This window comes from Talpa europaea (assembly GCF_964194135.1).
Source record: "Talpa europaea genome assembly, chromosome: 11".
Classification (NCBI taxonomy): Eukaryota; Metazoa; Chordata; class Mammalia; order Eulipotyphla; family Talpidae; genus Talpa; species Talpa europaea.
In genome coordinates this window covers 47,460,807-47,478,389 of record NC_140078.1, presented here as the reverse complement: position 1 = coordinate 47,478,389, position 17,583 = coordinate 47,460,807, and the positions used below count along the sequence as shown (strand labels likewise).

Here is a 17,583-nt window from a genome sequence, read left to right as displayed (position 1 = left end):
GTGATTAATGTTCTTCTCTGCTAATTCTTCCTAAGTTCTGTCAATTTGGGGATCAGTTATGATTGAATATTTTTTCTCCTAATTATGGAATATATTATTGTAACTGCTTTTATACCTATTTTTTAAGATTTATTTATTTATGCATACAAGAACTGGGGTACAGGCCATAGGTGCAGGGGGTGGGTGAGAGGATTCACCAGAGATAGAGCTGGCAACAGAACAGGCCGACTGACTGAAATGCACTGCTGAGGGGAGCAGGGGCAAGACAGGAGAGGTCTGCTGCACCATGTGGGTAGCTCCCTGGCTGTGGATTGAACTCATGCTGCAGTAACTGCGTATAGCTTCACAGTGCTGTGCTTAACCCCCTTTCACCACCAGGAAGGCCCAATATATGCTTAATAATTTTGATTTGATGCCTGTTATAAATTTGGTTTTGCTTTATGCTTATTCTTTATATTCCTATGTTCTTGAAGACATTCTTGGAAACTGTTTGAGCCTTCAGGGTCCTGTTTTTCAGATTTGTTAGGCGGAACTCAAGTAGTTCTTAGCATGATTGTAAACATTCTTCATGACTGAGGCAAGACCACTTTTACATTTTCTCTTTAATGTTCAACAGTTGTGAATTTTTTCCATTTAATTGAAATAGTTTGTTTCTGGTCCTGTGTAATCAGTGGACACTAAGACTTGTGGATGGATCTTTTCCTGGTCTCAGACAATTTCTTCATATGAATATATTAATCAGTCTTCAGTTAGACACTTGAAGAAAGCATTTAGCATGTATTCCCTTTATGCCTCTTTCTACTTTCTGGTCTTCTGTTCTGTGTTCTCTCACTGCATTTTAAACTCTAAACTTGATCTCCTCAAGTAGGGATGTCTACACAACTCTAGTTATGGTCTCCTCACGGAGTCATGGCCTGGATACTCTTTTAATGCAGCAATTTGGGATCATTGTGGGACTCACCTTATTTATTTTCTGTCTTTATTGATCTCTGTGTTTTATGATTCTGTGGCCAGTGGCACTTCATAGCCAGAGAAGAAATCATGTTAGAAGGATTTCTTTTTATTTTAAGATTTTATTTACTTATTTTTGTATAGAACTGGGGTGCAGGCCAGTGGTGCAGGGCATGAGAGGATTTTCCAGAGACAGAGTGGGGACCAGAACAGGTGGATCTACTGAAATGCACTGCTGAGGGGAACAGCAGGCGAAACAGGAGAGGTCTGCTGCGCCATATGTGGGTTAGCTCCCTGGCCGGGGATTGAACTCAGGCAGTCCCTGTGCACCTTCACAGTGGTAGCATTGAGATCTTAACCCCTAGGTCACAAAGGAGGTCGCATATTAGAAGGTTTTCTAATCTTCTTATAAATATATACATATTTAAATATATGTATATATTTAAAGCATGGTAACTAAAATACTGTATTATTTTTCACTTTGCTAGAGTTACTGTTACACCTAACTGAAATCAATATAAAATGCTTTCTTATTCAGCTTTCTATGAGGAATCTCCTTGTTATGAAGAAAACATGGACTGGGAATTCATCAGGGATAATTATTTTCTATTTGTGAATAATTTACTGAAGTTTCCTAGAGTATCCATATCCAGGTGAGATTTTAGAATTTAATTTCCAGGTCTTGGGTTAACTATTATCTGAAGATAAGCAAAACCTAATTATAGGATACCTGTGCTTTAAAATGTAAGGTCCTGATTTAATTATAGATACAGTGTTTAATTTAGAGGTTTAATAAATACTTTTTTATGGAATATGTAACTTAATTTTCCATGGATTTTGAAAGAAACTACAGATTAGAGCAATATGATTTTATTTCAAAAACAATAATTTTTAATAGATACTCGAAAAACATATTCTTTCAAAAAATCATATCTAGTTGATTAGATTTAGACATGGGATCAATGATCAAGTGTCTGAGTTTTCTTTGGGAAGAGAAGTGATGTTTGAAATTAAAATCTGCCTTATTATCTACTGCTCTGCTATTTCAGCACATGTGCTGAAATGGAAAGTCTTATGTATGAACATGGTGCAGGTATAATTTAAAAACATACTTGTGAAGTATTTTGGGTGGTGTAGAGCTTTCAAACTTCAGAATGGATTAAACTTGTCTGTGAATTTGCTAAAACCACAAATGTTTGGACCTTGCCCAAGACATGCTAAATCTTACCCAGTGGAGGAAACAAAGATTTCTGTAGATTCAACACATTCTATGGTTGACTCAGGTGCACACCAAAGTTTGAGGTCCATTCTGCTACATATTTCACGACCTTGGATTCATTACTCACGTGGAAACTTTTAAACTCAGCTATCAGCAGGCACAAAAGATAGTGGGATTACCTTCTGAAGTGTCAGTTATTGCTCACGTCAGACTTATAATAACTGACTTTCCTGAAAAAGGTCTATGTGAGTTGTAAAGTGATATAAAAATGTGTGACACTGTTACTACTCATAATACAAGTTATACTTCAACTGTTACTCATACTACTATTGCTATTCTATGATCTCTCTGTCCCCATTACAAACAAGATGGTTTTGTATTCTATTCTATAAATATCCAATTACTTGCACAGTAGTTATGCATATATTTCTATTAGATCTGAACAATGTTCATATTGTATTCCCATTACCAGAACTTTCTATTTCCTGTTGCAATTTTTCCAAGAAATGTTTTCAATATTCTATGTTTCCAAGTAGCCCCTCTCTATTTTATGAACAATAATACCCTAAAATTAAGCTGATATTTTTTTCTATTCTCAGTTATATAATTCCTGCATTTGATCTGCCCTATATGTATTTTATTTTATAGCATATGTTCTAAAACAGGTTTACTTATTTATTTTTATTTTTATTTTTTTAAAAGATTTATTTATGCATACAGGAACTGGGATACAGGTCAGAGATGTGGGAGGGGGGAGGATTCACCAGACACAGAGTGGGGAACAGAACAGGCAGATTGACTGAAGTACACTGTTGAGGGGAGCAACGGGCAGTCAGGAGAGGTCAGCTGCACCACGTGAGTTGTTCCCTGGCTGGCTAGGATTGAACTCATCCTGCAGAGGCTGTGGATTGCTTCATAGTGTGGTGCTTAACTCCTTGCACCACCAGGGAGGCCCTAAAACAGGTTTATTTAAAGGTGTATAGAAAGGAATTCATCCTTTAAGACACCGATAGCCAATATAGGTAAAAATCTCTTACTTCTAATTCTGAAGTCTTAAAAGTCTAAAACTGAAGCCTTCCTAAGGTTGGTATCTTAACTCATTCAGCAGACTCAGAAGTTAATGAGTCTATTGACCCACAGGTAAGCCCATTCACAACTTTCACTTCAGAAGTAATTATGAATTGACATGGGGTTGCCTCAACCTTCACTGGTGTTGAGCACTTTAATTGATATGTGACACGTGGATCAGATTACCTTTCTAAAATATGAAACACACGGGCCTCCAAGGGTTTAAATAGTGTGCTTGTAATTCTGCAGTTAGTAGAAGTTGTTAAATTCTCCAAGTGAGAACTTCTATTACAAGTGGACTTGTAACCTATTAGTTGCTCTCTGGAGAACTCTTTGTGTTCTAAAAAAAAAAAAAAAAAAAACACCAGGAGAAGAAATACACCATTGAAAATAATGAGTTTGAATAATGGAAATTATATCATTGCTTAAAGAGCACAGGAACTGTCTTCTAGAACAGGGAATCCTAAAGAGATACTAATTATGATTAAATCATAAAAGGACAATTTTTGATGCATACTGCCATTTGGACAACATCTATAAACAAGACATTTGAGATGTCATAGGATGTTGTCTTGATTCTTCTGACTTAAATAGCAAATTTATTTTGAATGGTCATAAATATAAATCGAAAAGTAAATTAATTTCAAATGTATTGTTTTTTAATGCAGGGAGCAGATTTTAACCTACAAACAAACAGCTGCTTTGCAGATTTTGAAAATACATACAAATGCTCACATAAATCTAATTCCTGTTGGAAAATATAGTCTCTAACAAATATTTTTCATGTTTTATCATGAGTAAATCTGTTTTACCTTGAAAATTTGATAAATTTTATTTGTTTTGAATGTATGTATTTGTTTTTCTCATATCAAAATAGTTCTATATTTTTTTAGGGTCTTAAATTCTGCAAAGGAACTTCTAAAGATGGAAAAGAAGTTGCATACTCTTGAAGATGAACAAATAAACTTTCTTTTATCATTTGTGGAATTTTGGGAGAAATTATTATTGCCTAAATCTTTCAACTTATTGGATATTCCCAAATTTCATAATCTCCCATCTCTCACTGGGACTATTCTGAATACAAGTCATTTGTGGATAAATCATTTAAAAAATTTAGAAGGAGACCCATCTTCTACTAATAATCAGAGTCTTTTAGAATTCAGTAGAGTCATGAAAAAAAAGATACAATCTCTTCAAAGTCTCTGGGTAAGGGAGAAGTCAAGAAATACTTTCAGATTTATAGAATCAATCCTTTTTGAAACTGATCCCAAGTTACTAGAATTTTGGATGTATGGTTTTTCCAAAGGAGAAAGAGCAAAATTGGAAACCCTGTCTAGGTTTTTAAATTTTTCTGTTCCAGACAATGAAACAATTCTTAGTGAAAATTTTAATTTTTCTCAGTTGTTTCATTCAGATTGGTCCAAATCACCAACCATGAAAATAGATTTTGCACAATTAAGTAAAGCTATAATAAGTAATCTCTATGAACTTGGATTTCTAAAACAAGAACAAGTTTTAGAAGCTCTGGATACAGTCTATGCTCTAAAGAATGCATCTTATTTTTTCTTAGCCCTTTCTGAATCTCAAAAAGAAGAGCTTGATAAAATTATAACTTACATACATATAAATGTTTTCAAAGATGAAGATTCAGCTTTACTTCTGCAAATTTACTCATCACTTTACCAATCTATCTATAAATATTTGAGCACTCGGAATAGAGAGTCTTTGCCATCTTTTCTTACAGAAATCTCAAAACACATTTTGAATATCATAAAGCAATTTAATTTCCAAAACATCAGTAATGCATTTGCATTTTTATATGAGACAACAAACGTTCTTTGGGAAATTTCTCAAGTATCTTTTTGTCAACAACTGCTTTCAATTTTTAACTTTGTGGAGAATCAAGCCAAGTCCTTGATGTCAACAGAGGGCCCAGTAGTGGAAGTGATCCATGTTGTGTTGACAGGCCTCAAACAACTGTTCACAGCAGACAAAGATTTTCGTAGTTCTTTATTTCAATTTATGAGCCAACTCTTTAATGTTTCAGTAGAAACCTTACTTGGTAACAAATGCTTTACTTTAGATAATAAAAGCATTTCTCCTGTTAATTATTCAGTTGTTGGGGGATCTTCATTTATTTTTCCCTGGGAAGGAATCCTATCAAACTTCTCAGCAAATAGTAGTGTGTTCAATGAGATTATGGCCATTCACTGCACTGTTTCATGGCTTCAAATGTGGACTGAAATCTGCAGAAGCATATCTTATACATTTAAGTTGGACATAGAAATTTTCATGCCCCTTCATGTTGGCCTCACTCAACTTTTGGATGAATTGGAAAGTGATATGAAGATTTCTAAAAGCTGCCAGGGAATATTTCTTGTCCATCATCCTGCTAGGCTCATATTAAACTTGTTTAAAAATGTAACTCAAGCTGACGACTTCCACGATTGGTATGATTTTCTGAATCTCAGGGAACTCTGGGTAGCTTTAGGTGATATATTGGTTAGAGTAAAGTTGCTTAATCAGGACCAACTGGAAAAATCCCTTTCTTCTATGGAAACTGCCCTGAATCAGCTAAAGGCATTTCCATTAAACATAAATGGTAGTCAAGAGTTTTTATCTTCACTGCTTGATATTTTCATAGATTTAAGCAATACCTCAGACTATGTAGCTAGAAATGCATATTTGACAAATCACTCTCTTTCAAATAACCTCACAGATTATGGAGTAGAGTTTCAAAGTGTCATCACCGAAATAAGAGAAACAATATTATTTCTTAGAAACGCGTCTCATGACCAAAATTCATTTCCCTGTGCTGATATTTTCCAAAATGCTACTGAGTTTATTTTGGAAGATGGTCTATTATATGTAAACACTTCCCAGAGGACATTACAAATTCTGGCCCTGTTAAAATCTACATTTTCCTCGGAGGACACTGTTAACAAACTGAAAGGATGCATCGAATGGGTAAATATCACAAACCATCTGTATATGATGTATAACTCCAGTTTTTTTAAAGGACATCTTCAGGGTATTTTGAGAAACTTCAGAGATGTGGAAAACAAAATCAACTTTAGTTTGAAGCTTGTTTCTTGGATGTTAAATATAATGGAACCTTGTTCTTTGAATATATCAAATATAAATTGTGTGAATAGTTACTTGAAAAATGTAACTGACTTTCTAAATGTTGTACTTACTGCTGTCCATGAGGAGGAAAAGTTACCAAAATTTGAGATTTTGTTAACTCTTTTGAATGATTCCACAAGTCAAATAAGAATGATTATTAACAATTTAACAAGAGACTTTGACTTTGCATCTCAATCCAACTGGAAACATTTTATTGAATTAATTCTAAGGCACACAGATATGTCAGGTGATATTCCTAAACAATTTAAAAATATTTGGCTGCACATGGTAGCTCTGGGGAAGGAAATTCAAAAACTTGTGAAAGATCTTTTGCTTAACAACCTGGAAAATAGCTCCTCTTCTGAAACTGAAAAAAATTTAAATGTATTCGCTATGAGTCCAAAGGAAAATAATGTAAACAGTTTAGGCAATTCACTTTATTATTTAGCTAATTACCTGGCTGCAAACCTACCTCATAATTTTAAAAATTCATCAAAAATAATTCCACATGAAGTAATGAGAGCTGTGGGCCTTGGTATTCAGCTGATGAGGGATCTGTTCATCTCCTTAATTCCCTCAGTTCATCACAATATTCTGCAAGATCCAGATAAAATTCAAGTTTTAAAGAAAGTAGCTTCTTTTCTACATACTTTCAAGAAGACAGACGTACATCTGCTAATAGATCAACTTGAGGAAATTAGTGAAAGCCTAACAGATTTCTTTAAAAACATCAGTAGGTTAAATACTGGCAATATGGGGGTGAACTTGCTTGTTGGTTTGATGGAAAAATTTGTGGACAGCTCACATTCTTGGAATGTTAATCACTTGCTAAAGCTTTCACGTCTGTTCCCTAAAGATGATGTTAATGTTGTAGTTGATTTGTACTATGCACTTCCTTATGCTGTGAAGCTCCTTCAGAGAGTTGCTGACAAAAATATCACAGAAGTTCTCAAGGATGTCTACAATTTCACACTCCTTCATGGTATAAGCATTTCAAACATCACCAAGAAAGACTTTGCTATTGTGATAAAAACTCTTTCGGATACAATTGAATTAATATCAGATAAGCCAAATATTCTTTCAAATGCTTTAACTTGCCTTCCTATGATTTGGTGCAGGAATCACACAACTTTTGGATTTCAGAAGAATCCAAAGTTAGAAGCATGTAACATCCATGAGCACATGTCTTCTTCCTTTTACAGCAAAGTGGACATTATACTGCACCACCTCCATCTGTCTCCTCCAGGAGAAGAGTCACAATGTTCAAATGAAAGTGCACAGATGGAAATAACTAAAAGAGTGGTTTGTGTAATTCATGAATTAGTGGACTGGAATTCCATTCTTCTAGAGCTGTCTGAAATCTTCCATGTTAAAATTCCACTTACAAAAACTGCACAAGAATTTTGGCATAAGGTGTTGCCATTTGTCTCATCTTTTGAAAATAAAAGCAATGACAACATCTCTGAACTTTGTCCCAGGGGGTCCATAAAGCAAGTTCTTTTGCAAATCATAGAAACTTTAAAAAAAGTCAACTTTACAAAAGTTATAACAGATGAAAATATTCTTGATAAAGTAGTTAGTTTAAACAAGATCCTTAATATTAATAAAGGTACAGAGACATTTGTTCAAAATAATATTCCCATAAATTTGAAAAGGATAATAAATTTACTTTTTGGAGATCAGATCCCAGAAAGTAGCATTCGTTCCTTAGTTTCTCCATTAATGGTATTCCTGAATGCAGACATTATAGGTAGTAGTTTAGAAGCATTATCGAATTTGATTAAAAAAAATGAATCATCTAATGACTTTGGAGAAATGTGGTTAGAGTTTGAACAAACTATGAAAGACCAAAACCACAATTTCAGTATCAGACAACAGGGCTCTGAAGTTTACAAGAAATTTCAAATTATTAATTCAGTGTCTCCTCAAAATATAACTTTGCAACTTGCCCATTATTTGGAAAGCCTGGATTCATCATCACTGAAGACATTAGAAATTATCAAAGTTTTTCTATTGGTCACAAGAAACTGGCTTCATAAATATGCAAATGAAACTTATTCCAGAATGATACAGACATATGGTCTTATGGCCAATGAGAGTGCCCTTAATGATGTAAATTTGTTTACTAAAGATAATGATAACTTTTTTGGTTATCTAGAAAACATTATGAGAGAAAGTCATTTGGATATTGAACTTTTTACTCATCTTCTAAACCAAGAACAGCTAACTAATTTCTCAGTTATTCAGTTGCTTTTTGAACGCATCTTAATTAATTCAATCAGTAAGTTAGCTGGTATTGCTCAACAAGAGGCCTTGAATGTAAGTGATACTGATCTTCACATAATGAATTTTATTAACCTCACCTTGAACCATACACAGTTAGAAAATGGAGAGAGAATAATTTTCCTTCCAAGAGGCATAGCAGATTCCATGGAACAACTTTTGAAAATATTCTTCTCCTTACTGAAGGACAATTCTGAAAACAAAATCTCTCTTTTGCTAAAAGAATTCCACAAAGATAGTACTGCAGAGATCAGGTGAGTTTGCTTAGTCACTACAGTATGTGTGGTTGTTATTCATGACAAGCCACTTTAATTTTTGGCATATATGTCAATGACCTCACTTATACCCAATACCTTTGAATGATCTTTTTAGTGAATTTTGACTTAATGGATTTTTTATTAAAATATCAAGGTAAAATAACTTTGATGCTAGTCATCTAATTAATGTATATGTATATATGTCCATATATATTAACTGCTGATGTTTTCATTCACTTTTTCACTAAGAAAAAAATAAGAATCACGCATGAGAGGTTTAAATATTTTCATTTCAGTTAATTTATATTGATGTTTATATTTGGAATTGATAAAATTGCAAAATTTTAAAACTCTGATAACCACATTATGTTTTCTCATGTATCTTCTTTCATTTCTCTTGCAGTTAGCCAGTCTGGAGAAAAATTCCTATTTATTCAATAATCTTTTTATAAGTCAGGACTTAATCACGGAAATAGAACAAGAACAAAGATTTATTAAAAGGAGTAGGTTTCAACAATTCTGGATCCTGACTGAGAAAGTGCAGAGGGTATAGTGCAGGCTGTCAGACTGGAAAGCTGACAAGCAGGCTGGAATACAGTTACAACAACTTGTCCACAGGTGATAGTCAAGAAGGACCATGGGGGAAGTAAAGCATCCTATTGATGTTTGAGGTTGCTAGGTCAGGGAAGTCTAAAATCTTCTTGGAAGCCCTTCCAATCAATTAGGTGTAGCCCACTCAAGATACTGTCTCTTCTAACTTCAAGTTAATTATTAGAAACTTTAATCATCTTTGCAAAATTCCTATCCAGCATCATCTAGCTTAGTATTTAGCTACTAAATAGTCACTGACTTCTTTGACCCTCCAATCTCACAGGGGAAGTTGCTATATAGACCACCCGGTGCAGGAAAAACAGGTTCTGAGGCAGTCACACAGCCTACTCAAGCTGAGACATCATAGAGTTATCATGACATCTAAGTTAATTGCTAGGAGTTTGAACCTTGGAAAAATGTTGACTCTTATGTTAAGAAACACTTGATAGCCTTGGATTTCTAAAAGCAAAAGCACATGGCTTTTTAATTTCTTAGGTTTAAGGCATTATAATGGAATTATACAGGAAATTCTGTTACTCTCTTATTTGGCAGAAAAATATGAATTTTCATCTGGAATGTATTTTAACATGTCATCTTTCAATCAATGTTATCCTCCCATGATGATACTATTAAAAAGTGACTATCATCTTAAACATGATTATCTTAATGTTAAACATGATATTAAAATCTTATATTTACAGCTTTGTCTCAGAAGGTAAAATGCTAGAAATTCAGCAATTGCATCAATTTCTTGCCTCCACAAAAGAAGACAAACTTATGAACATTTTCTCAAGTTTAAAGGAGACTATATATCATCTAATCAGTAGTTCATTAGACAATCAAAATTTTTATTTTGATAATCCTCAAGGATTGAACTTCATGAAAGATATATTTAATATTCTTTTAAGGAAAATCTCAATGGAAAATAAGACTGAAAACAATTTGGACTTTCTGACAGTGGTAAGTCAGTTGCTTTTCCACATGAATAGTTCTGAGAACCTCTTCAAGCTCAGTCAAGACCTTAGGTCTGCTCTTTACCTTGTGAGAGAAACTTCAATAGAGATATCAAGACTTATGGATACTCTTTTAAACTCTCCTAATAAGGACTTCAATACCTTGTATCCCATACTCCAAGAAGTTATACTTGCTAATCTAACTGATTTGCTGTCCTTTATAAATAATTCATTTCCTCTAAGAAACAGAGTGACATTAGAAATTACTAAGCAATTACTTGATGTGATCTCAAGAGTTTGTGGAGAAAGCCATGTCCTAGAACCCCTCTTGGAAATGTCTAATACTCTGATCATGCTTATGAGAGACAGTGCTGAAATGAGAGCTCTTGCTATGTCAGTGAACTCCACTGTGAAAATTCTGAAGCTAGCCAAGAAAATTTCAAGGAAGATGGTCACTATTTTTAAAACTCATTTCACCTCCAATACCAATGATACTCTGAAATTATATGGCACTCTTTATTCCATTTTGCAACAAAGTGCTCAAAATGCTATAAATAAAATATTTACTTTGAAAAAAGTAGATAATTTAATATTTGAAAATATAAATGATTCTTTGATCCCATTTCTTGACTTGATCTTTGGAATGATTGGTGTCAAACCTAATATTTCCCAAGACTCTGATATTGTTAATGTGTCATCTAGCACATTCTCATATGTGAACCATTCCAATGAATTTTCTGATATTTTGGAAGAAATTGCTGAATTTTTAACATCTATGAAAATCAATTCAAGAGATGTGGAATATCTTGTGGAAGCATTTACTAGTGAGACTCAAATATTGTCTATGGATCCTATCAATTTATGTGAAGAAGTCCTGGATTGTTTAATTCCTATAAATAACATCATGAATCAGATGGATTTCTTATATCCTAAAACAATTGCTGCCTACAGTTGTCCTCAAGATACAGAATGGGAGGGAACTCATAAAATGGTCCTATTTTTAGATGAAATGCTGTCTCAAAACAACACAGAAATAAGGACTTACTTGAGAACAATGATTGATCTCACTTTAGAAGTTCTTTGGAATAATTTAGAGAATGATGACTGGAATGCTTTCAACATATTGCTGAGACTGGTTCAGCACCTAAACAATCTTCTGAAAACTATTGAAGGTGATTTGAATAAAGCTTTGTTTTTTGACACCTTTTTGATTACTAATATAACTTATCAACAACTTGAGGATGAAATCCAGATTATTTTGTATCAAACAGCTCTCTTGAGGAAAGACTTTCTCCCGAATAATTCTCAGTGGATAAATTCCATGAAAAATGTACTTCAGTCCATTTTTGAGATTTTTATTAATGCAACCACTGGAAGGAATATCACATCAGAAAAAGAAGAGAAGACCAAAGAAGAGAGTATTGGCTTTCCTTACATCTTCAAGCCATCATCATGTTTGGAGAAATACCTGAAGGGATTAATTACATTGACTGAATATTGGCAAGAAGTCCCGCTGACTTATCAAAGGTAATAAGACACTTGATTCAGTTCATTCTGTCCCCACTATGGTAAGCAGTGAATATAAAATAGAACCACAAAGGAATTAAGCTGAACAGAGATAAGCAGCCCTTCATTACACTTTGAAGTTGGCTTCAACACATAATGACTTAAGTCTAATCTCTTTACTATTTTTTTTAAAGATTTATTTATTTATTTATTTATACAAGCGCTGGGTACAGTCAGAAGTGCAGGAGGGTAAGAGAATTCACTAGAGGGAGAGCAGAGAGCAGAACAGGCATACTGACGAAATACACTGCTGAGGGGAGCAGCGGGCCACAGGAGAGGTCTGCGTGCCATGTGGGATCCCTGCCAGGCAGCCCAGGATTGAACCAGCGTTGCAGAGGCTGCGGGCAGCTTCGCAACCAAGCACTCAACCACTGCGCCTCCGGGGGAGGCCCTAATCTCTTTACTATTTGACTCATTATTGGACTATCAAGTACTATTCTAATTTATTAAAAAATTCAAAAGCAACTCTTTTATTTTCCAAATTAATATTCTATTCTATTTACTTGTCCCAAGACTAGGTATGTAAACAATTTTTCTATTCACATTCTCTAGCAGTCAAGGTCCTATTCTTTGATATGAAGACAAGAGTAGGAGGCCATTCACCTCACAAAGAAAATTGTGTTTTCAAATTGTAACCAATGGAAAAGTCCAGGCAGCTGTTGACTTGGTCCTAGTTTCATCCCATTTTAGTGATTTTTGATTCAGTCTCTCCCTTTGTTTTCAGTGTATTTTTATCACTGATGTCTTGAATGGGGAAGATACAATTGAGTAAAACCAAAAATTCTGTTGGCCATGGCTTTGAGATCAGACTAATATGAATTTGGTTTGAATCCTGGCTCTATTGTTCGCTAACGTAATGAATTTAGGCATGTCAATCAAAATTTCTGAACCACCTTTTGTTTATGTATAGGACAGGGATAACAGTAGGTCCTTCAAGGAATGTGGCTAGGATTATACAGTAATGTAAACTTCATATGTGCATTAATATGCATATTAGTAGGTTTACTATATGAAAACATTAATAATACAATAACAATTACAGACATCTAAGTAAAACATTAGCTTACAATTAAAATAATGAGAATAACAATAATGCCCTCCCCCCAAAGTAGAAAGTTCCATGAATATTCTAAAAGTTTTCTGTAAGGCTCCCGGAGTTGAGGCTCCCTGGTGACAAAGGAGATACCTAAAGCACATTTAGGCTGAATCCATTTTTCCCTTCCTCCTGCTTTAGTATCTGCAATGGCAGAGGGAGGATTCATTGTTTCTTGTTTTAGAGAACATTAGCCCCTTGACTGTGTCTCATTCTTTCACATGTACATCAACATGCATTATTTATTTATTTTTAAAATTGTTTTCATTTATATATGAATACAAAAACAGGGGTGTAGGCCAGAGGTGCAAGGCCTGGGGCAGTGAGAGGATTCACCAGAGAGAGTGGGGAGCAAAACAGACAGATTGACAGAAACACACTGCTGAGGGGCGAAGCAGGCAAGCCAGGAGAGGTCTGCTGTGTCATGTGGGTTAGGTCCCTGACCGGGGATTGAACTCATGCTGCCATGGCTGGCAATAGCTTGATAATGCTGAGACTTTAACCTCTGCACCACGAAGGAGGCCTAACATACATTATTGATGTACCAACTATTTACCTACAGTTAAAACCAAATTACATTTCAAAGTGAATGCTGCTTTTAAATTATTTTCTAGTCCCTAAATTTGTCCTAGAAATTAGGCAAACTAGCTAAAGAGGAAAAGGGAGACCAGAAGAAGGCAGCACTTGGATCCATTTCTTTTCCCTTGTTTGGAAGTTCTCACAACTTTGTGCAGGGGCATGGAGAAATGAACCCTGAGTACCCCTCTACCCACTCACCAGGGCTTAGGTGGGGCATATGCAATATCCCTACCTGGAGTGCCTATGTGGTTGTCAGGCACTTTGCTTCACCCTGTGAGGCCCAGGACCAGCAGCCTCTCCACAGAACTGGTTTGAACTGCCCTCTCCAGACTATCCAAATCTGTCAATTAAAGCAGGAGAGGGAAAAGCACAGGAAACCACAGTGACGGTTCACGGGTGACACAGTGGTGGGAATTTTATGAGGATTACACCTGAGACAAAAAAAAAATCAAACATTACACAGAAATGAACAATGATGTAAAAAATATATTGAAATAAATATATTTAAAATAAAAAAAGCCTTTGGTTTAACAAGTTTGCTTGGTCACCCATAAGCATGCTATAGTGAAATACAGGTGGCCACATTTCTCATTTTAAAGGTTGAGAAGCCAAGACTTGGCACTTTACGGACTTAATCTATAAAACACAGTGACTGAGGGAGATTTGGAAGAAGCCCCTATTGGCACTACAGAGAAACTGAAACAATGTTATAAATAAAATCCTACAATTTATCAAAAATATATTCACTAATGGTGATACATAAATTGGTCTATATACTTTCATAGTGTTTTTTACCAGAAATAAAAATCACATGTAAATTTATTTTCTATGACACTAAAACACAATTCAGTGATACCTATTCCTTGCCCCCAAATTATTTTCTAATTAAGCCCTTAATCTTGTTTGTTGTTATAGAGCAGGTCTTGCTCTTTTATCTAGCTTCCTTAGGGGATTTTGTATATTTCTGCCTTATCTTCAGAAGTATCAAATGACTTTAGAATCCCTTTAGTCTACAATTAACTAGTTTAATTATAAAGAAACCAGCTTCAACACCTTTTTCCATAAATGCATTCAATCGTTAAAACTTACTTTTGTCTATATATGTACACAGTACTACCAATCTAAAAGGTCTCTGTTGATATATAATAATTGAATTCTTTAAGACTGGATCTCAAAAATAGAAAAACAATATACAAGGTGGGAAAAAATTCACCTTTCCCACGAAGGTTTTGCATAAAATCCACTAGGTGTTTTTCCCCCAAGCAGCAATACTCTGCTATTGTCCTGCAATCACATTAACACTTTAACAGTACAAAAAGTTAAAAAAACACTTTTTCAGATTGTTTCATTCGTCCTCTGGGGAAAGAAAATTTAAAACATACTGTAAAGATATTGAGTCACATAAAACAACACAGCTCTGCCCTGGTCCCAGAAGCTATGCTTTACCTGTCCCAGGTTCTGGAGTATGTTGGAGACTTGGATGTTGCTGTGTCTGTCCCATCCCTGGGCAAAGGGGTGCGTGCTTCAACATGCTGAGAATCTGAAGAGGCAGTTCACTAAAAAGCCAAGATGCTTGTTTTTCTTTTTCTGTTTTTTAAAAAATCCATCCCCAGGCTTTTTCAAGGATTTTCCTTTTCAGGAATATTCCTGAAAATCTGTATTCTTAATCAGGTGATGTGGCCCACAAGTTAAAAAAATAAAAAAGTATGTTCTGATTCTTCTTTTAGAAAAGCTTCAGACAGTTCTATACTCAGCTGTACATGATAATTAAAGATGGTTTTGAGTTTTGTAAAACTAATCTATGAGTGGCACGAAAGCTACTATGGGTTTATTTTTATTTATTTTTTTAAGATTTACTTATTTATGCAAGAACTGGGGTACAGGTCAGAGATGCAGGAGGGTGAGAGGATTCGCTGGAGAGAGGGGGAGCAGAACAGGCAGACGGACCGAAGACACTGCTGAGGGAGCAGCAAGCGAGACAGGAGCGATCTGACACATCATATGGGTTTCTCCCTGGCTGGGGGGAAATGTACCTGCACTGCAGAGGCTGCCGACAGCTTCACAGCACAGCACTCAACCCGCTGCACCACTGGGGAGGCCCTACTATGGGTTTAAAAATAAGAGAGAAAGCTGTGAATTATGAGTTTTCTTGTCAGTCAGAGGCATTATGGTATAACAGAAGAAATATTTAGTTGTTCTGAGTACGAGCAGCCTAGTAGAAAGTTGGTCTGGATGCATTTGCTTTAACACCACCAAGTAGATGCCATAAACACACCATAACACACCTACAAATGCATGTACATACACTAGCCTTTGAGATTTTGCTTACAAATTAGAAATCCTTATTTATAAACTGATTCATGGGGCTTCCCTGGTGGTGCAAGGGGTTAAGACTCAGCACTATGAAGTTATTGGCAGCCACTGCAACATGAGTTCGATCCCCGGTCAGGGAGATAACCCACATGACACAGCAGACTTCTTCTAGCCTAGCCAGCTGCTCCCCTCAGCAGTAGATCTACCTGTTCTGCTCTCCATTATGTCTGGTGAATCCTCTCATCCCCTGCACCTCTGGCCTACACCCCAGTTCTTGTATGCATAAATAAATAAATAAATAAATAAATAAATAAATATTAAAAACAATAAACTGATTCATTTGTCAAAACTAAATTCACCATACATAAATAGCAAATCATATAAATTCTTTACATATACTTTCTACTTTGTATTTTGTTCTTCTTTTTAACATTCTTTGATCATTTACCATTGCATTTAAGAAAACGGATCAAGTCAAGGAGAGAAAGCAAACATCGGTTTTATTAGCAACAACAGTGATGCTTTCAATTACTATTGGAGACTTTTTTTTTTAAGCAACTTACACTATTATCATCTGTGTTTTTCTATAAAGGAAATGGTTTAGCAGGAAGAGTAGTTCTTATTCTTGACAGTACATGTGATACACAAGGCTTTCAGATTTTTACACTTCAATGTCATTGTCTATTTTTTCCCTCAGTGTTGTTGCAATGTGTCAGGCTTTCCAGAAGCCTGTGAAGCCCCCACCAGCCCTGGTGACTCTGCAGAAAGTGCAGGTGCTTGTTCTACGTGTACTCACCATCTTTGCAGGTGAGCTTTGCTCGTTTACCTTTACACTGCTTCAGAGAGCAGGATCTGTCACTGAGATCCATTTCTATATAATAGTAACTAAGTGTTTATATTTTAAATGAACAAATTTGTCTCCTCAGACCATACTTGCTAAATGTGTTATTACATATTTCATTGAAATCTCCTTTCAATATCATTTTTGAAGGAAGTACCATAAGCTGCCTCACAGGTAAATAATTTATTTTAGGACTTTCTCCAGTATGTAAACAGTGGATCTTAGAGTACTTATGATTGGAACAGAGCTATTTATTTAATATCACACACACACACACATGTTGTCTCCTTCCCATGGCCCTTCTTCCTGAACATAGCTGCTCAAAGCCCTCTTGTCTGTCAGGCTTGAAGAATGTAGGAATGTTCTTGGCAGTGGGATGGGCCCAGAAGAGGAACAAGGAAGAGAAATGGAGAAACCAATCTCGGCTAGGTCAAGAGAAAACAGGGGTATGAGAGGTCAATTGAGTGGGCCTTATGCCTTTATTCCTGTGTGGAGCCAGCTAAGACTGTCCCTGCATCTCCCTGTCCCCCAAGTTTATGGGGGCACAATACTCTCATCTCCTACCTTCACCTAATTTATTCTCAGATGATTTCTTATTTAGATGACCATTGTATTATTATTTTAGAAACATGTTGGGGTGACCATACTCCTGGTTCTCTTTGGCAACCTGGCAACATTATGACTCTTTGCAGTTCAACACAACTGTGATGGTGCCTATATATTGATCTTCATAAAGTAGCATA

At 35.4% G+C, this 17,583-nt stretch overlaps 1 protein-coding gene across 1 annotated transcript in view; it reads left to right on the top strand.

The window, feature by feature from the left end:
• The window catches only part of ABCA13 (ATP binding cassette subfamily A member 13), a gene marked incomplete at its 5' end in the record, with an annotated part of 529,302 nt that overhangs the window by 91,327 nt on the left and 420,392 nt on the right, over positions 1 to 17,583 (top strand). Inside the window, 4 exons of the mRNA XM_084247732.1 lie at positions 1,490 to 1,604; positions 4,132 to 8,901; positions 10,197 to 11,975; positions 16,697 to 16,806. Coding sequence (XP_084103858.1) covers positions 1,490 to 1,604; positions 4,132 to 8,901; positions 10,197 to 11,975; positions 16,697 to 16,806 — 6,774 coding nt within the window. The remainder of the gene's footprint in view (positions 1 to 1,489; positions 1,605 to 4,131; positions 8,902 to 10,196; positions 11,976 to 16,696; positions 16,807 to 17,583) is intronic.